The following is a 14,729-nucleotide window of genomic DNA, read 5'->3' as shown; positions in this document are numbered from 1 at the left end:
GCAGAGTCCTGTACTTAGGAAGGAAGAATCCCACGCACTGCTACAGGCTGGGGACCAACTGGCTAAGCAGCAGTTCTGCAGAAAAGGACCTGGGGATTACAATGGATGAGAAGCTGGATGTGAGTCAGCAGTGTGCCCTTGTTGCCAAGAAGGCCAACAGCATATTGGGCTGCATTAGTAGGAGCATTGCCAGCAGATCAAGGAAAAGGATTATTTCCCTCTATTCGGCACTGGTGAGGCCACACCTGCAGTATTATGTCCAGTTTTGGTCCTCCCCCCCACACCCACTACAGAAGGGATGTGGACAAATTGGAGAGAGTCCAGCGGAGGGCAACAAAAATGATTAGGGGGTTGGGGCACATGACTTATGAGGAGAAGCTGAGGGAACTGGGATTGTTTAGTCTGTAGAAGAGAAGAGTGAGGGGGGATTTGATAGCAGCCTTCAACTACCTGAAGGGTTCCAAAGAGGATGAAGCTCGGCTGTTCGCAGTGGTGGCAGATGACAGAACAAGAAGCAATGGTCTCAAGGTGCAGTGGGGGAGGTCTAGGTTGGATGTTAGGAAACACTATTTCACTAGGAAGGTGATGAAGCACTGGAATGGGTTACCTAGGGAGGTGGTGGAATCTCCATCCTTAGAGCTTTTTAAGGCCCGGCTTGACAAAGTCCTGGGTGGGATAATTTAGTTGGTGTTGGTCCTGCTTTGAGCAGGGGGTTGGACTAGATGAACTCCTGAGGTCTCTTCCAACCCTAATATTCTATGATTCTATGAATATAAGGATGTGACCATACACTTCCCAGCTAATGGCTGCCCCTGTTGCTTAGTCAAAGGCCTTAACCTAAGAACAAGGCCTCAGACTATCCTAGTGAGAGAAGGATTAAGCATCAAGAATAGCTTTCTTGAGGTCCAGCTTAAAGGTTACAAGCAAAACAAAAGCACCTGGGGTTAGCACAGAGGAATCCACAAGCCATAAAGAAATAAAAGGGATAAACCTAATTATGTCTTCCTAGATATTTCCTGATCTACTTACATAACTGGGGTTTTAGATTAGTAGTTTCTAGGTATGATACTGATGATTTTTCATACCTGGCCCAAGCTTCTCAGAGCATAACTGCTCCCTGTCTGCCTCTCCCTGAGAGAACACAACAAGAGACAGACAAAAGGGGAGTCTTGTTTCAATTTTAAAAAGCTCTAGCCTTCTCATTGGCTCTTTTGGCCAGGTGCCCACTCACTTCCTTTTACCTATGCATAGGAGTGAGGCTTTTTAACCCTTTACAAGTAGAGCAATTAAAGAACAGATACTAAGAGGGATTTTATAGCTACTGGCTGGCTGGGTGTCCATAAAAAGGACTATCCCCTCCCCCCTTCATTTATCGAACAGGCGGACTGTGATTTTGTTTCTTTCTTTTTATACCTCTATAACTAGCCAAGTGATAAAAAATACACCTAAGTTCTTAAAGTATAGGCCTTTACAGAAAGGCATGAATATCTATATTCTAACAGATGTCAGCAGTACAGCAAACAAAAAGCTGAAAAATATCAAAGTAGCAGGAGAGCATCCAATTACAGCAGAAATGCTAAAGGTACTTAATACCACCATCCTAACAAAACTGACTGTGCTGTTCAGTGAAGTGTGGGGATAAAGAGACCCCTTCCTGACCAGTGGAAACATGGAATCATTGTCAGACTATCCAAAACTGGGGACCTTACTGACTGAAACAACTGGAGAGGAGTACTTCTGGCACCTTAGAGACTAACAAATTTATTTGAGCATAAGCTTTCATGGGCTAAAACCCACTTCATTGGATGCATGCAGTGGAAGATACAGTACGAAAATATATATACACACAGAGAACATGAAAAAATGGGTGTTGCCATACCAACTGTAACGAGTGTAATTAATTAAGGTGCGCTATTAGGTGAGCTTTTGTAGTGATAATCAGGATGGCCCATTTCCAACTGTTGACAAGAAGGTGTGAGTAACGGGGGGGTGGGGGGAATTAGCATGGGAAAACAGATTTAGTTTGTGTAATGACCCATCCACTCCCAGTCTTTATTCAAGCCTAATTTAATGTTGTCTAGTTTGCAAATTAATTCCAATTCTGCAGTTTCTCATTGCAGGTCAGCGGCACTGCTATGGGTACCCACATGGCCCCACAGTATGCCAACATTTTTATGGCTGACTTAGAACAACGCTTCCTTAGCTCTTGTCCCCTAACGCCCCTACTCTACTTACACTACATTGATGACATCTTCATCATCTGGACCCATGGAAAAGAAGCCCTTGAGGAATTCCACCATGATTTCAACAATTTCCATCCCACCATTAACCTCAGCCTGGACCAGTCCACACAAGAGATCCACTTCCTGGACACTACAGTGCTAATAAGCAATGGTCACATAAACACCACCCTATACCGGAACCCTACTGACCATTATACTTACCTAAATGCCTCCAGCTTTCATCCAGACCACACTACATGATCCACTGTCTACAGCCAAGCTCTAAGATACAACCTCATTTGCTCCAACCCCTCAGACAGAGACAAACACCTACAAGATCTCTATCAATCATCCTTAAAATTACAATACCCACCTGGTGAAGTGAAGAAACAGATTGACAAAGCCAGAAGAGTACCCAGAAGTCACCTACTACAGGACAGGCCCAACAAAGAAAGTAACAGAACGCCACTAGCTGTCACCTTCAGCCCCCAACTAAAATCCTCTCCATCATCAAGGATCTACAACCTATCCTGAAGGACGATCCCTCACTCGCACAGATCTTGGGAGACAGGCCAGTCCTCGCTTACAGACAGCCCCCCCAACCTGAAGCAAATACTCACCAGCAACCACACACCACACAACAAAAACACTAACCCAGGAACCTATCCTTGCAACAAAGCCCGTTGCCAACTCTGTCCACATATCTATTCAAGGGACACCATCATAGGACCTAATCACATCAGCCACACTATCAGAGGCTCATTCACCTGCACATCTACCAATGTGATATATGCCATCATGTGCCAGCAATACCCCTCTGCCATGTACATTGGCCAAACCGGAAAGTCTCTACACAAAGGAATAAATGGACACAAATCAGATGTCAAGAATTATAACATTCAAAAACCAGTCAGAGAACACGTCAACCTCTCTGGTCACTCAATTACAGATCTCAAAGTCACAATACTCCAACAAAAAAACTTCAAAAACAGACTCCAACAAGAAACTGCAGAATTGGAATTAATTTGCAAACTAGACAACATTAAATTAGGCTTGAATAAAGACTGGGAGTAGATGGGTCATTACACAAAGTAAAACTGTTTTCCCATGCTAATTTTCCCCCCCTCTGTTACTCACATCTTCTTGTCAACGGTTGGAAATGGGCCATCCTGATTCTCACTACAAAAGGTTTTTTTCTTCTGCTGATAATAGCTCATCTAATAGCTCACCTTAATTAATTACCCTTGTTACAGTTGGTATGGCAACACCCATTTTTTCATGTTCTCTGTGTATATATATTTTCCTACTGTATCTTCCACTGCATGCATCCGATGAAGTGGGTTTTAGCCCACGAAAGCTTATGCTCAAATAAATTTGTTAGTCTCTAAGGTGCCACAAGTACTCCTGGTTTTTTTTGCTGATACAGACTAACACGGCTACCACTCTGAAAACTGGAGAGGAGTTACCTTACTGTCTGTTCTACGAAAAGTCTTCCGCAGTGTGATACTACACAGGATGAAAGAAGCCATGGATGTAAAAGCTAAGAGAAGAACAGGCTGGATTCAGGTCCAAGAGATCCTGTGTCAATCACATAGTCACACTAAGGACCAGCATAGAAGAATGTGTAGAATGACAATCTCTCCTCTTCATCACTGTCATTGATTTTCAAAAGGTATTTGAAAGTCTGCACAGACATATGTTGTGAACTATTCTTCAGTCCCACAGAATACCAGTTGAAGTTGTCAACGTCATCAAGGCTGTGTACAGAGATGTGAAGTGCTGTGTAAGGTGAACAACCAACCAGCAGAGTGGTTCAGAGCGGACAGTGGTGTGAAACAGGGCTGTATTTTTTTTCCACTGTTGTTTGGCATTGACAATGACTGAATAATGAAGACGTGTATTAGCAACAGAAACACTGGTATAGCGTGGGAAGATGGCAAACCTCTAGAAGACCTAGACTTTGCTGGTGATATTATGCTACTGAACAATACCCCTTAAAAGTTACAAACAAAGACAGACAACTTGGCAAGAATAGCAGGCCAGGCTGGATTCAAAATTAGTTATGCTAAAACAAACATCCTTGAAACTGACAGAACTTAAAAAGTAGTTGTCATTGGGGAACCATCATTGAAGGAGGATGTTTCTAGCAGGGTTCCATAAGGGTCAGTTCTACTCCCAACACTATTCACCGTTTCATCAATGCTCAGGCAGTAAATAAAAATCCCTGGAGATAACAGTTGTGGATTACAGTATGGCTATGTCTGCACTACAAGCTAGGGATGTAAGTCCCCTGCTCGCATACACATACTTGTGCTCTGATTGAGCGTGTGTACAAACACCAGTGTAGCCATGGTAGCATGGACAGTGGCAGCAGAGGCACAGCTTAGTGGGCCAAGTACATGCCCATTGGTTACATGTGGGCATGAACTTGGCACAACTAAGCCACTCCTCCCTGCCACTACCTGCCATGCTACTGCAGCTAAACATGACTCTGCAAATCACCTCCCTAGCTCATAGTGCAGACAAAGCCAAAGATTGTGGGAGGGGAAATAATGAGGGGGACAGAGCAGTCACACAGAGTGATCTGGATCGCTAGGTAAGCTGGGCACATGCAAACAAAATTGTTTTAATAAAACCAAATGCAAAGTTACACATCTAGGAACAAGGAATGAAGGCCATATCTACAGTGCATACCTACAGAATGGGGCACTGTATCCTGGAAAGAAATGACTCTGAAAAGGATTGGCAGGGCCTAGTGGACAAGCAACTTGACATAACCTCCCAGTATTATGCTATGGCAAAAAGGACTAATGTGATCATTGGATGTATAAACAAGAGAGTAATGAGTAGGAGTAGGGAGGTGATCTTACTTCTCTGTGTGGCATCAGTGAGACCGATTCTAGAACACTGCATCCAGTTCACGTGGCAACATTTTAAACAGGGTGTTGAAAAAATGGAGCAGGTGCATAGAAGAGCCAGAAAAATTATTCAATGGCAGGAGAAAATGCCTTACAGAGAGAGACTTAAAGAGCTCAATCTGTTTAGTTGGGGCGGGGGGGGGGAGGGAAAACAGATTCAAAGATGACTTGATTACAGTGACTAAGTACCTTCACAGAGAGAAAGTACTGGATACTAAAGGGTTCTTTAATCTAGCTCAGAAAGGCAGAAGAACCAATAGCTAGAAGCTGAAACCCAACCAAATCAAACCGGAAAGAAGGCACAAATTTTTAACAGTGAGGATGATTAAGTATTGGAACGAACTACCAAGGAAAGTGGTGGATTGTCCATCTCTGGATGGCTTCAAATCCAGACTGGATGCCTTTCTGGAACTTAGGCTTTAGCCAAACACAAGCTACTGGGCTCGATACCGGGGTAACCGGGTGAAATGTAATTGTCTGTGGTGTACAAGAAGTCAGACTAGATGCTTACGGTGCTCGCTTTTGGCCTTAAAGTCTATGAAACCCCAACCCAAAGCCTAAATCTAGCTCAGATCCTGGCCTTTAATCCAATCTATCCCTAACACCTAACCCAAACCTCACTCGTTTTGTATCATACAAACAGCCGGCTCCCAGCCTCCAGCTGCACCCCGACCCTCACCCCTCCATTGTGCAGAGTTACACATCTAGGAACAAGGAATGCAGGCCATACCTACAGAATAAGAACATAAGAACGGCCGTACTGGGTCAGACCAAAGGTCCATCCAGCCCAGTATCCTGTCTATTGACAGTGACCAATGCCAGGTGCCCCAGAGGGAGTGAACCTAACAGGCAATGATCAAGTGATCTCTCTCCTGCCATCCATCTCCACCCTCTGACAAACAGAGGCTAGGGACACCATTCCTTACCCATCCTGGCTAATAGCCATTAATGGACTTAACCTCGATGAATTTATCTAGTTCTCTTTTAAACCCTGATATAGTTCTAGCCTTCACAACCTCCTCAGGCAAGGAGTTCCACGGGTTGACTGTGTGCTGTGTGAAGAAGAACTTCCTTTTATTTGTTTTAAACAAGCTGCCCATTAATTTCATTTGGTGGCCCCTAGTTCTTATGTTATGGGAACAAGTAAATAACTTTTCCTTATTCACTTTCTCCACACCACTCATGATTTTATATACCTCTAGCATATCCCCCCTTAGTCTCCTCTTTTCCAAGCTGAAAAATCCTAGCCTCTTTAATCTCTCCTCATATGGGACCCGTTCCAAACCCCTAATCATTTTAGTTGCCCTTTTCTGAACTGTTTCTAATGCCAGTATATCTTTTTTGAGATGAGGAGACCACATCTGTACGCAGTATTCAAGATGTGGGAGTACCATGGATTTATATAAGGGCAATAAGATATCCTCCATCTTATTCTCTATCCCCTTTTTAATGGTTCCTAACATCCTGTTTGCTTTTTTGACTGTCGCTGCACACTGCATGGACGTCTTCAGAGAACTATCCACTATGACTCCAAGATCTTTTTCCTGACTCGTTGTAGCTAAATTAGCCTCCATCATATTGTATGTATAGTTGGGGTTATTTTTCCCAATGTGCATTACTTTACATTTATACACATTCAATTTCATTTGCCATTTTGTTGTCCAATCACTTAGTTTTGTGAGATCTTTTTGAAGTTCTTCACAGTCTGCTTTAGTTGTAACTATCTTGAGCAATTTAGTATTGTCTGCAAACTTTGTGTGACAAAGTTCCTCCTCTACCTTGGTGGGTCCTGCGCTTATTGGCGGATTTGCTCGCTTCACAGATTCACCCTGTGGGTCAGGAAACAGTCCAGAGACCTTCCCCTCTGGTAGAAGCTATAGTCCAGGTCAATTCCTCCTGTGTTTGATCAGGAGTTGGGAGGTATGGGGGGAACCCGGGCCCGTCCTCTACTCCGGGTTCCAGCCCAGGGCCCTGTGGACTGCAGCTGTTTAGAGTGCCTCGTGGTACAGTTGCACGACACCTACAACTCCCTGGGCTTCTTCTCCATGGCCTCCTCCCAACACCTTCTTTGTCCTCACCACCGGACCTTCCTCCTGATGTCTGATAACGTTTGCACTTCTCAGTCCTCCAGCAGTACGCCTACTCACTCTCAACTTCTTGCACACCTCTTGCTCCCAGTTCCTCACACACACTTCCTCTCCTCTGGCTCCCTGAGTCCCCCTGGCTTGACTGGAGTGAGCCCCTTTATAGCATCAGAGGGGCCTTAATTAGAGTCAGGTGCTTAACTGCCTCACCTGACTCTTAGCAGGTTAATTGGAGTCAAGTGGTCTATTAGCCTGGAGCAGCCCCTGCTCTGGTCACTCAGGGAACAGAAAACTACTTATCCAGTGGCCAGTACATCTCCCTTCTGCTTCTCTGCTGTTCCCAATTGGTCTGGGTCTATCACATTTGTTACCTCACTGTTTACCTCTTTCTCTAGATCATTTATGAATAAGTTGAATAGGATTGGTCCTAGGACTGACCCTTGGGGAACACCACTAGTTATCCCTCTCCATTCTGAAAATTTACACTTTATTCCTACCCTTTGTTCCCTGTCTTTTAACCAGTTCTCAATCCATGAAAGGATCTTCCCTCTTATCCCATGACAACTTAATTTATGTAACAGCCTTTGGTGAGGGACCTTGTCAAAGGCTTTCTGGAAATCTAAGTACACTATGCCCACTGGATCTCCCTTGTCCACAAGTTTGTTGACCCCTTCAAAGAACTCTAATAGATTAGTAAGACATGATTTCCCTTTACAGAAACCATGTTGACTTTTGCCCCACAAGTTATGTTCTTCTATGTGTCTGACAATTTTATTCTTTACAATTGTTTCAACTAATTTGCCTGGTACTGACGTTAGACTTACCAGTCTGTAATTGCCTGGATCGCCTCTAGAGCCCTTTTTAAATATTGGTGTTACATGAGCTATCTTCCAGTCATTGGGTACAGAAGCTGATTTAAAGGACAGGTTACAAACTATAGTTAATAGTTCCTCAATTTCACATTTGAGTTCTTTGAGAACTCTTGGGTGAATGCCATCTGGTCCCGGTGACTTGTTACTGTTAAGTTTATCAGTTAATTAAAAAACCTCCTCTAGCGACACCTCAATTTGTGACAATTCCTCAGATTTATCACCTACAAAAGCTGGCTCAGGTTTGGGAATCTCCCTAACATCCTCAGCCGTGAAGACTGAAGCAAAGAATTCATTTAGTTTCTCTGCAACGACTTTATCATCTTTAAGTGCTGCTTTTGTATCTCAATCATCCAGGGGCTCCACTGGTTGTTTAGCAGGCTTCCTGCTTCTGATGTACTTAAAAAACATTTTGTTATCACCTTTTGAGTTTTTGGCTAGCTGTTCTTCAAACTCCTTTTTGGCTTTTCTTATTACATTTTTACATTTAATTTGGCAGTGTTTATGCTCCTTTCTATTTACCTCACTAGGATTTGACTTCCACTTTTTAAAAGATGCCTTTTTATCTCTCACTGCTTCTTTTACATGGTTGTTAAGCCACGGTGGCTCTTTTTTAGCCCTTTTACTATGTTTTTTTTAATTTGGGGTATACATTTAAGTTGGGCCTCTATTATGGTGTCTTTGAAAAGTGTCCAAGCAGCTTGCAGGGATTTCACTCTAGTCACTGTACCTTTTAATTTCTGTTTAACTAACCTCCTCATTTTTGCACAGTTCCCTGTTCTGAAATTAAATGCCACAGTGTTGGGCTGTTGAGGTGTTCTTCCCACCACAGGAATGTTAAATCTTATTATATTATGATCACTATTTCCAAGAGGTCCTGTTATAGTTACCTCTTGGACCAGATCCTGCGCTCCACTCAGGACTAAATCGAGAATTGCCTCTCCCCTTGTGGGTTCCTGTACCAGCTGCTCCAAGAAGCAGTCATTTAAAGTATCGAGAAATTTTGTCTCTGCATTTTGTCCTGAGGTGACATGTACCCAGTCAATATTGGGATAATTGAAATCCCCCACTATTATTGAGTTCTTTATTTTGATAGCCTCTCTAATCTCCCTTAGCATTTCATCATCACTATCACTGTCCTGGTCAGGTGGTCGATAATAGATCCCTACTGTTATATTCTTATTAGAGCATGGAATTACTATCCATAGAGATTCTATGGAACATGTGGATTCATTTAAGATTTTTACTTCATTTGATTCTACATTTTCTTTCACATATAGTGCCACTCTCCCCCGCACAACCTGTTCTGTCCTTCCGATGTATTTTGTACCGTGGAATATTTGTGTCCCATTGATTGTCCCCACTCCAACAGGTTTCAGTGATGCCTATTATATCAATATCCTACTTTTATAGAATATCAGGGTTGGAAGGGGCCTCAGGAGGTCATTTAGCCCAACCCCCGCTCAAAGCAGGACCAATCCCTAACTAAATCCCCAAATCCCTAAATGGCCCCCTCAAGGATTGAACTCACAGCCCTGGGTTTAGCAGGCCAATGCTCAAACCACTGAGCTATCCCTCCCCCCTTTAACACGAGGCATTCTAGTTCACCCATCTTATTATTTAGACTTCTAGCATTTATGTACAAGCACTTTAAAAACTTGTCACTGTTTATTTGTCTGCCCTTTTCTGATGTGTCAGATTCTTTTTTATGTGAATGTTTCTCGTCTGGTCTCACCCATACTTTATCCTCTTCCATCCTCTGCTCCTGACTAGAACCTAGAGAATCTCTATCAATAGACTCTCCTCTAAGAGAAGGCTCTGTCCGATCCACGTGTTTCGCTGCAGCTATCAGCTTTCCCCCATATCTTAGGGCACTGTATCCTGGAAAGAAATTACTCTGAGAAGGATTGGCTGGGAAGAGTGGACAAGCAGCTTGACATAAACTCCCAGTATTATGCTATCGCAAAAAGGACTGATGTGATCATACAAACAGCTGGCTCCCAGTCTCCAGCTGCAGCCTGACCTTCACCCCTCCATTGTGCAGCTGTACACAGAAATCCTTGCTTCTGTTTTCTCTGCCAGCACCGTCCTGGCTATTTGCTTCTGCCTTGCTAAAACACACACAAATTAACTATACTGGTGTAAAAATGAAAGTGCCATATCCTCACTTTCACTTCACTTCCTTGTTCTCGGATATTTCATGTTTGCTTGCTCCAAACTCAGGTCAAAGACCAGGCATTTGCTCAGCATATCAAGAGCAAGAAGCATTTCATCCCCAACGCTACTCAGTGGGATTTGGGACACAGCTGGGACATCACCAAGAGGGACGCTCAGCTCAGAGGAGGTGAGTAAGCAGCTGGGATACAATTCGTAGAGGGACTTGAGATTAAAACTTGGTTATGCATCCCATGACACTGAACTGTCCTACACTGACTATATGCTCCTAGAGTGCATTACTGCTCTGGCAATTGGCATAAACAGTGTACAGAGGTTTTGTACAGGCTGATTGTAACTACTTTTCCATTTAAGGTTCAGTGAGGCACAGGATCAAGTACTTAATTGAAATTCAAACGTAGCATCAATTTGGTTCCCCACATTTGCTAAATTTGTGATAATATATATATGTATAAAAATCACATTTATGTAGAAATTGCTAAAATATAATCCCCCCCCCCAGATGGTGTTTATCCCCCAAGGCGTCATTGCTGTCTAGAGAGTTATAATTTTTGCATAATATAAATTACATATTTTTACTGGCCATGGAAGTCAGTATCTGGGGAAGAGAATTGCCATCATGACTTTTTTTAATCTTGGTTACTACATTTTCTTTCCTTATGTCCCAGGCACCGCTCCAAGCTTTTAAAGCTTAATTATCATTGGTTCCACAATTGTGTTAGGAAAATCTACCCTTAATACCCTAGGAACTAGTCATCTGGATCATCTGACTGAGATATGGTCATGTTTTCCAAGTATTCCCTTGCAGAGCATATATTAAAAAAAGTCCTGTCCAAATAATTGTTCAATCTGTTTTTCTATATTTTCTTGTAGTAAAGAAATTCAAAAAGGACTTCAGTATCTCACCCACTCTGGAGTCATCAATAATTTTATCCCCCTCCTGTGGTAACAGCCCAAATTTTCCCCTGAGACTTCCTTTTCCCATGATGTAGTTATAAAAGCCCTAATTTCCCTTACCCCCTTTGGCAGTGTTAACTCATTCTGCCTTCTAGCTGGCCTTATCTTCCCCTAGAGCCATAGCTGAATCTGATTATTTTGATTTGGTTGCCTCCTACTTCATTTCCAGTGCAGCTTTTTCTGATACTTACAGTCTTTTTGCAGGTCTCCATGAAATCCCATTGTCTGCTTCTTGTTCCTTGCATTCCTCCTTTTCCAAGGAGTTGGCATATCTTGTACCATACAGAGTCTTTGGATTGTCCCAGTTTCCTTTGTTATGGTGGATTCTTCCTCCCACTGTTCCTTAATCATTCCCAAAGTTTGCTTTCATGAAAACAGATACCCTTGTAATGCTGCATCAGCCAGCTTTCTACTTGCCTTTCTTGTCTGTCGGAAATACCCTGTCGCTCCTTTGACAGAAAGCTCCTGTTTCCCCTCATCTCTGCCTAGTTTAAAGTCACCAGGCAAGTCCAGTTAGCTGTGAAGCCTGGAAGCTGATCTACCTTCTAACTGAGCCCCCACAGTACTTAAAGGTTTAAATATTGTTGTTTTTTTAAAAAGGTTGTTAAGTCAAATGCTCGGGTGATACAAATCAGCATAGATTCATGGATGACAGGCTGAGGATCTGGCCCATGGGATGGATGTAAACCATAGTGTACAGCTTCGGCAACAGAGGAGGTGTCGTACTGAAAGCAGGTTACTGGGAGTCAGGACTCCTGGATTCTAGCCCTAATAACTGTAAAGCCTTTTTAGAGCCTTGACAAGTATCACCAACAGGGATAAAAAAACAGCAAGAGGCAATAAAATGCAAATTGTGAGCGCTGTGGGAACCATAGAATTGTATTTCCTGATGTGTGGGCCTGTAATAGCTACCAGATCATTATGGTATTTTTGCATTCTATCTTTCCACAAGGTCTCAGGAAGATGCCAGAGATGCTGCCCCATAGAAGTGCCCTTCTGGCTCTGCTCTTGATTGCTGCCATTCTGCCACTCACATGCTCCTATGTTCTTATTCATCACACTAGCTCAGGAGGGCAATGCCAAGAGTCTTGTGAGTATCGTGGTTACAGTTACACCTGGTGCAAGCAGCTAGGAGGCAAGAAGGCGGCCTGGGATTACTGCTCCTCAGAACCAGGTTTGGAGGCCTCTGGAAAACGTTGTGCAACTCCCTGCATGCTCTGGGGTGCTTCTTACCATAGCTGCTATTTGCAGGATGGTAAATGGGGCTACTGTGGACTAATTACCAGATGGGATCACGCCAAATATTCTCAAGAGAACAAGCTGTGTATCAGCCAGTGCCGAGCAACCCGGGGAACTTTCCAGTGCAATACACTTGACGGCATTGAACCCTGCGCCCCCTTCCCTGATGTGACCACGAGAGGCCTTCCCTGCCACAACAACTACCGATGTGCCCGTTATGGGCACAGTGAATACCGGTGCCACACTGATGAAGAAGAAGACAGCTGGGCATACTGTGGGAGAAGGAGCCTGGATGAATGTGTGTGGATTGCCCACCAGACCAATGCTACCCAGGCAGAGTTCTGCATCCTTAGCTATGCCCAAGGAGGAGGAGACAATATCACTTTCCGCCGAGAGAGGCAAGACAACTTGATCCATCCTGCCAAAGAGCAGTTCCAAAATGCTACCTACCTTATTGATAGCATTACCTCCAGCATCAGCATCCCTGACTCTTGGGCCCTGGGCTCAGTGCGTCTACACAAGCAGGAAGAAATCTTCTGTAAGGGCATCAACTATACCAACCTGGTGCTGCAAATAAGCAAATCCACCAAGTCCTATTTGCCCATCGCTCAGGTCCTCTTCCCAAAGACCCTGGATGCTGATGAGTTCCTGCGCTTAGCACTGTACACTAGTCTCCACAGTGCCTTTTACCCACCTGCTTACGCCATTGTTGTATCTCTTAGTGAACCAATGTGAACATTGTGGGGGGAAGGGAGGAGAATGGGGCAGTGAGGGGTAGAATGAGGGAAGGGGGGTTGGGGGAAGAAGCAGTGGGGAAGGGAGGTGAGACGAGGGGAGAGGCAGTGGGGAAGGGAGGTGGAGTTGGTGGGAGATAAGAATCATAGAATCATAGAATATCAGGGTTGGAAGGGACCTCAGGAGGTCATCAAGATGACCTCTTGAGGTCCCTTCCAACCCTGATATTCTATGATTCTATGATCAAGTCCAACCCCCTGCTCAAAGCAGGACAAATTCCAAACTAAATCATCCCAACCAGGGCTTTGTCAAGCCTGACCTTAAAAATCTCTAAGGAAGGAGATTCCACCACTTCCCTAGGTAACCCATTCCAGTGCTTCACCACCCTCCTAGTGAAAAAGTTTTTCCTAATATCCAACCTAAACCTCACCCACTGCAACTTGAGACCATTACTCCTTGTTCTGTCATCTGGTACCACTGAGAACAGCCTAGCTCCATCCTCTTTGGAACCCCCTTTCAGGTAGTTGAAAGCAGCTATCAAATCCCCCCTCATTCTTCTCTTCTGCAGACTAAACAATCCCAGTTCCCTTAACCATCTCCTCATAAGTCATGTGCTCCAGCCCCCTAATCATTTTTGTTGCCCTCTGCTGGACTCTCTCCAATTTGTCCATATCCCTTCTGTAGTGGGGGGGACCAAAACTGGACACAATACTCCAGATGAGGCCTCACCAATGTCGAAAAAAGGGAATGATCACATCCCTCGATCTGCTGGCAATGCCCCTACTTATACAACCCAAAATGCCGTTAGCCTTCTTGGCAACAAGGGCACACTGTTGACTCATATCCAGCTTCTCGTCCACTGTGACCCCTAGGTCCTTTTCTGCAGAACTGCTTCCTAGCCATTTGGTCCCTAGTCTGTAACAGTGAATGGGATTCTTCCATCCTAAGTGCAAACTTGCTGAGAGTGCAGTCCACCCCATCCTCCAGATCATTAATGAAGATATTGAACAAAACCGGTCCCAGGACCGACCCTTGGGGCACTCCGCTTGAAACCGGCTGCCAACTAGACATGGAGCCATTGATCACTACCCATTGAGCCCAATGATCTAGCCAGCTTTCTATCCACCTTACAGTCCATTCATCCAGCCCATACTTCTTTAACTTGGTGGCAAGAATGCTGTGGGAGACCATATCAAAAGCTTTGCTAAAGTCAAGGAATAACACATCCACTGCTTTCCCCTCATCCACAGACCCAGTTATCTCCTCATAGAAGGCAATTAGGTTAGTCAGGCATTACTTGCCCTTGGTGAATCCATGCTGTCTGTTCCTGATCACTTTCCTCTCCTCTAAGTGCTTCAGAATTGATTCCTTGAGGACCTGCTCCATGATTTTTCCAGGGACTGAGGTGAGGCTGACTGGCCTGTAGTTCCCCGGATCCTCCTTCTTCCCTTTTTTAAAGATGGGCACTACATTAGCCTTTTTCCAGTCTCATAGACTCATAGACTTTAAGGTCAGAAGGGACCATTATGG

At 44.1% G+C, this 14,729-nt stretch overlaps 1 protein-coding gene across 1 annotated transcript; it reads left to right on the top strand.

Moving 5' to 3' along the window:
* The first annotated feature begins 3,709 nt into the window (after positions 1–3,709).
* On the top strand, positions 3,710–13,232 carry LOC112122684. Its single transcript, XM_026662698.2, has 3 exons — positions 3,710–3,894; positions 10,317–10,437; positions 12,178–13,232. Exon 3 carries the CDS (start codon positions 12,189–12,191, stop codon positions 13,197–13,199), a length of 1,011 nt encoding a protein of 336 aa, XP_026518483.1. The 5' UTR covers positions 3,710–3,894; positions 10,317–10,437; positions 12,178–12,188; the 3' UTR covers positions 13,200–13,232.
* The last annotated feature ends 1,497 nt before the right edge of the window (positions 13,233–14,729 follow it).

The sequence above is a fragment of the Terrapene carolina genome, unplaced genomic scaffold (assembly GCF_002925995.2).
Source record: "Terrapene carolina triunguis isolate 2854851 unplaced genomic scaffold, T_m_triunguis-2.0 Scaffold29676, whole genome shotgun sequence".
In the NCBI taxonomy this organism is placed as follows: Eukaryota; Metazoa; Chordata; order Testudines; family Emydidae; genus Terrapene; species Terrapene triunguis.
The sequence above is the reverse complement of the archived record's forward strand: the minus strand, read 5'-3'. Positions and strand labels throughout refer to the sequence as shown.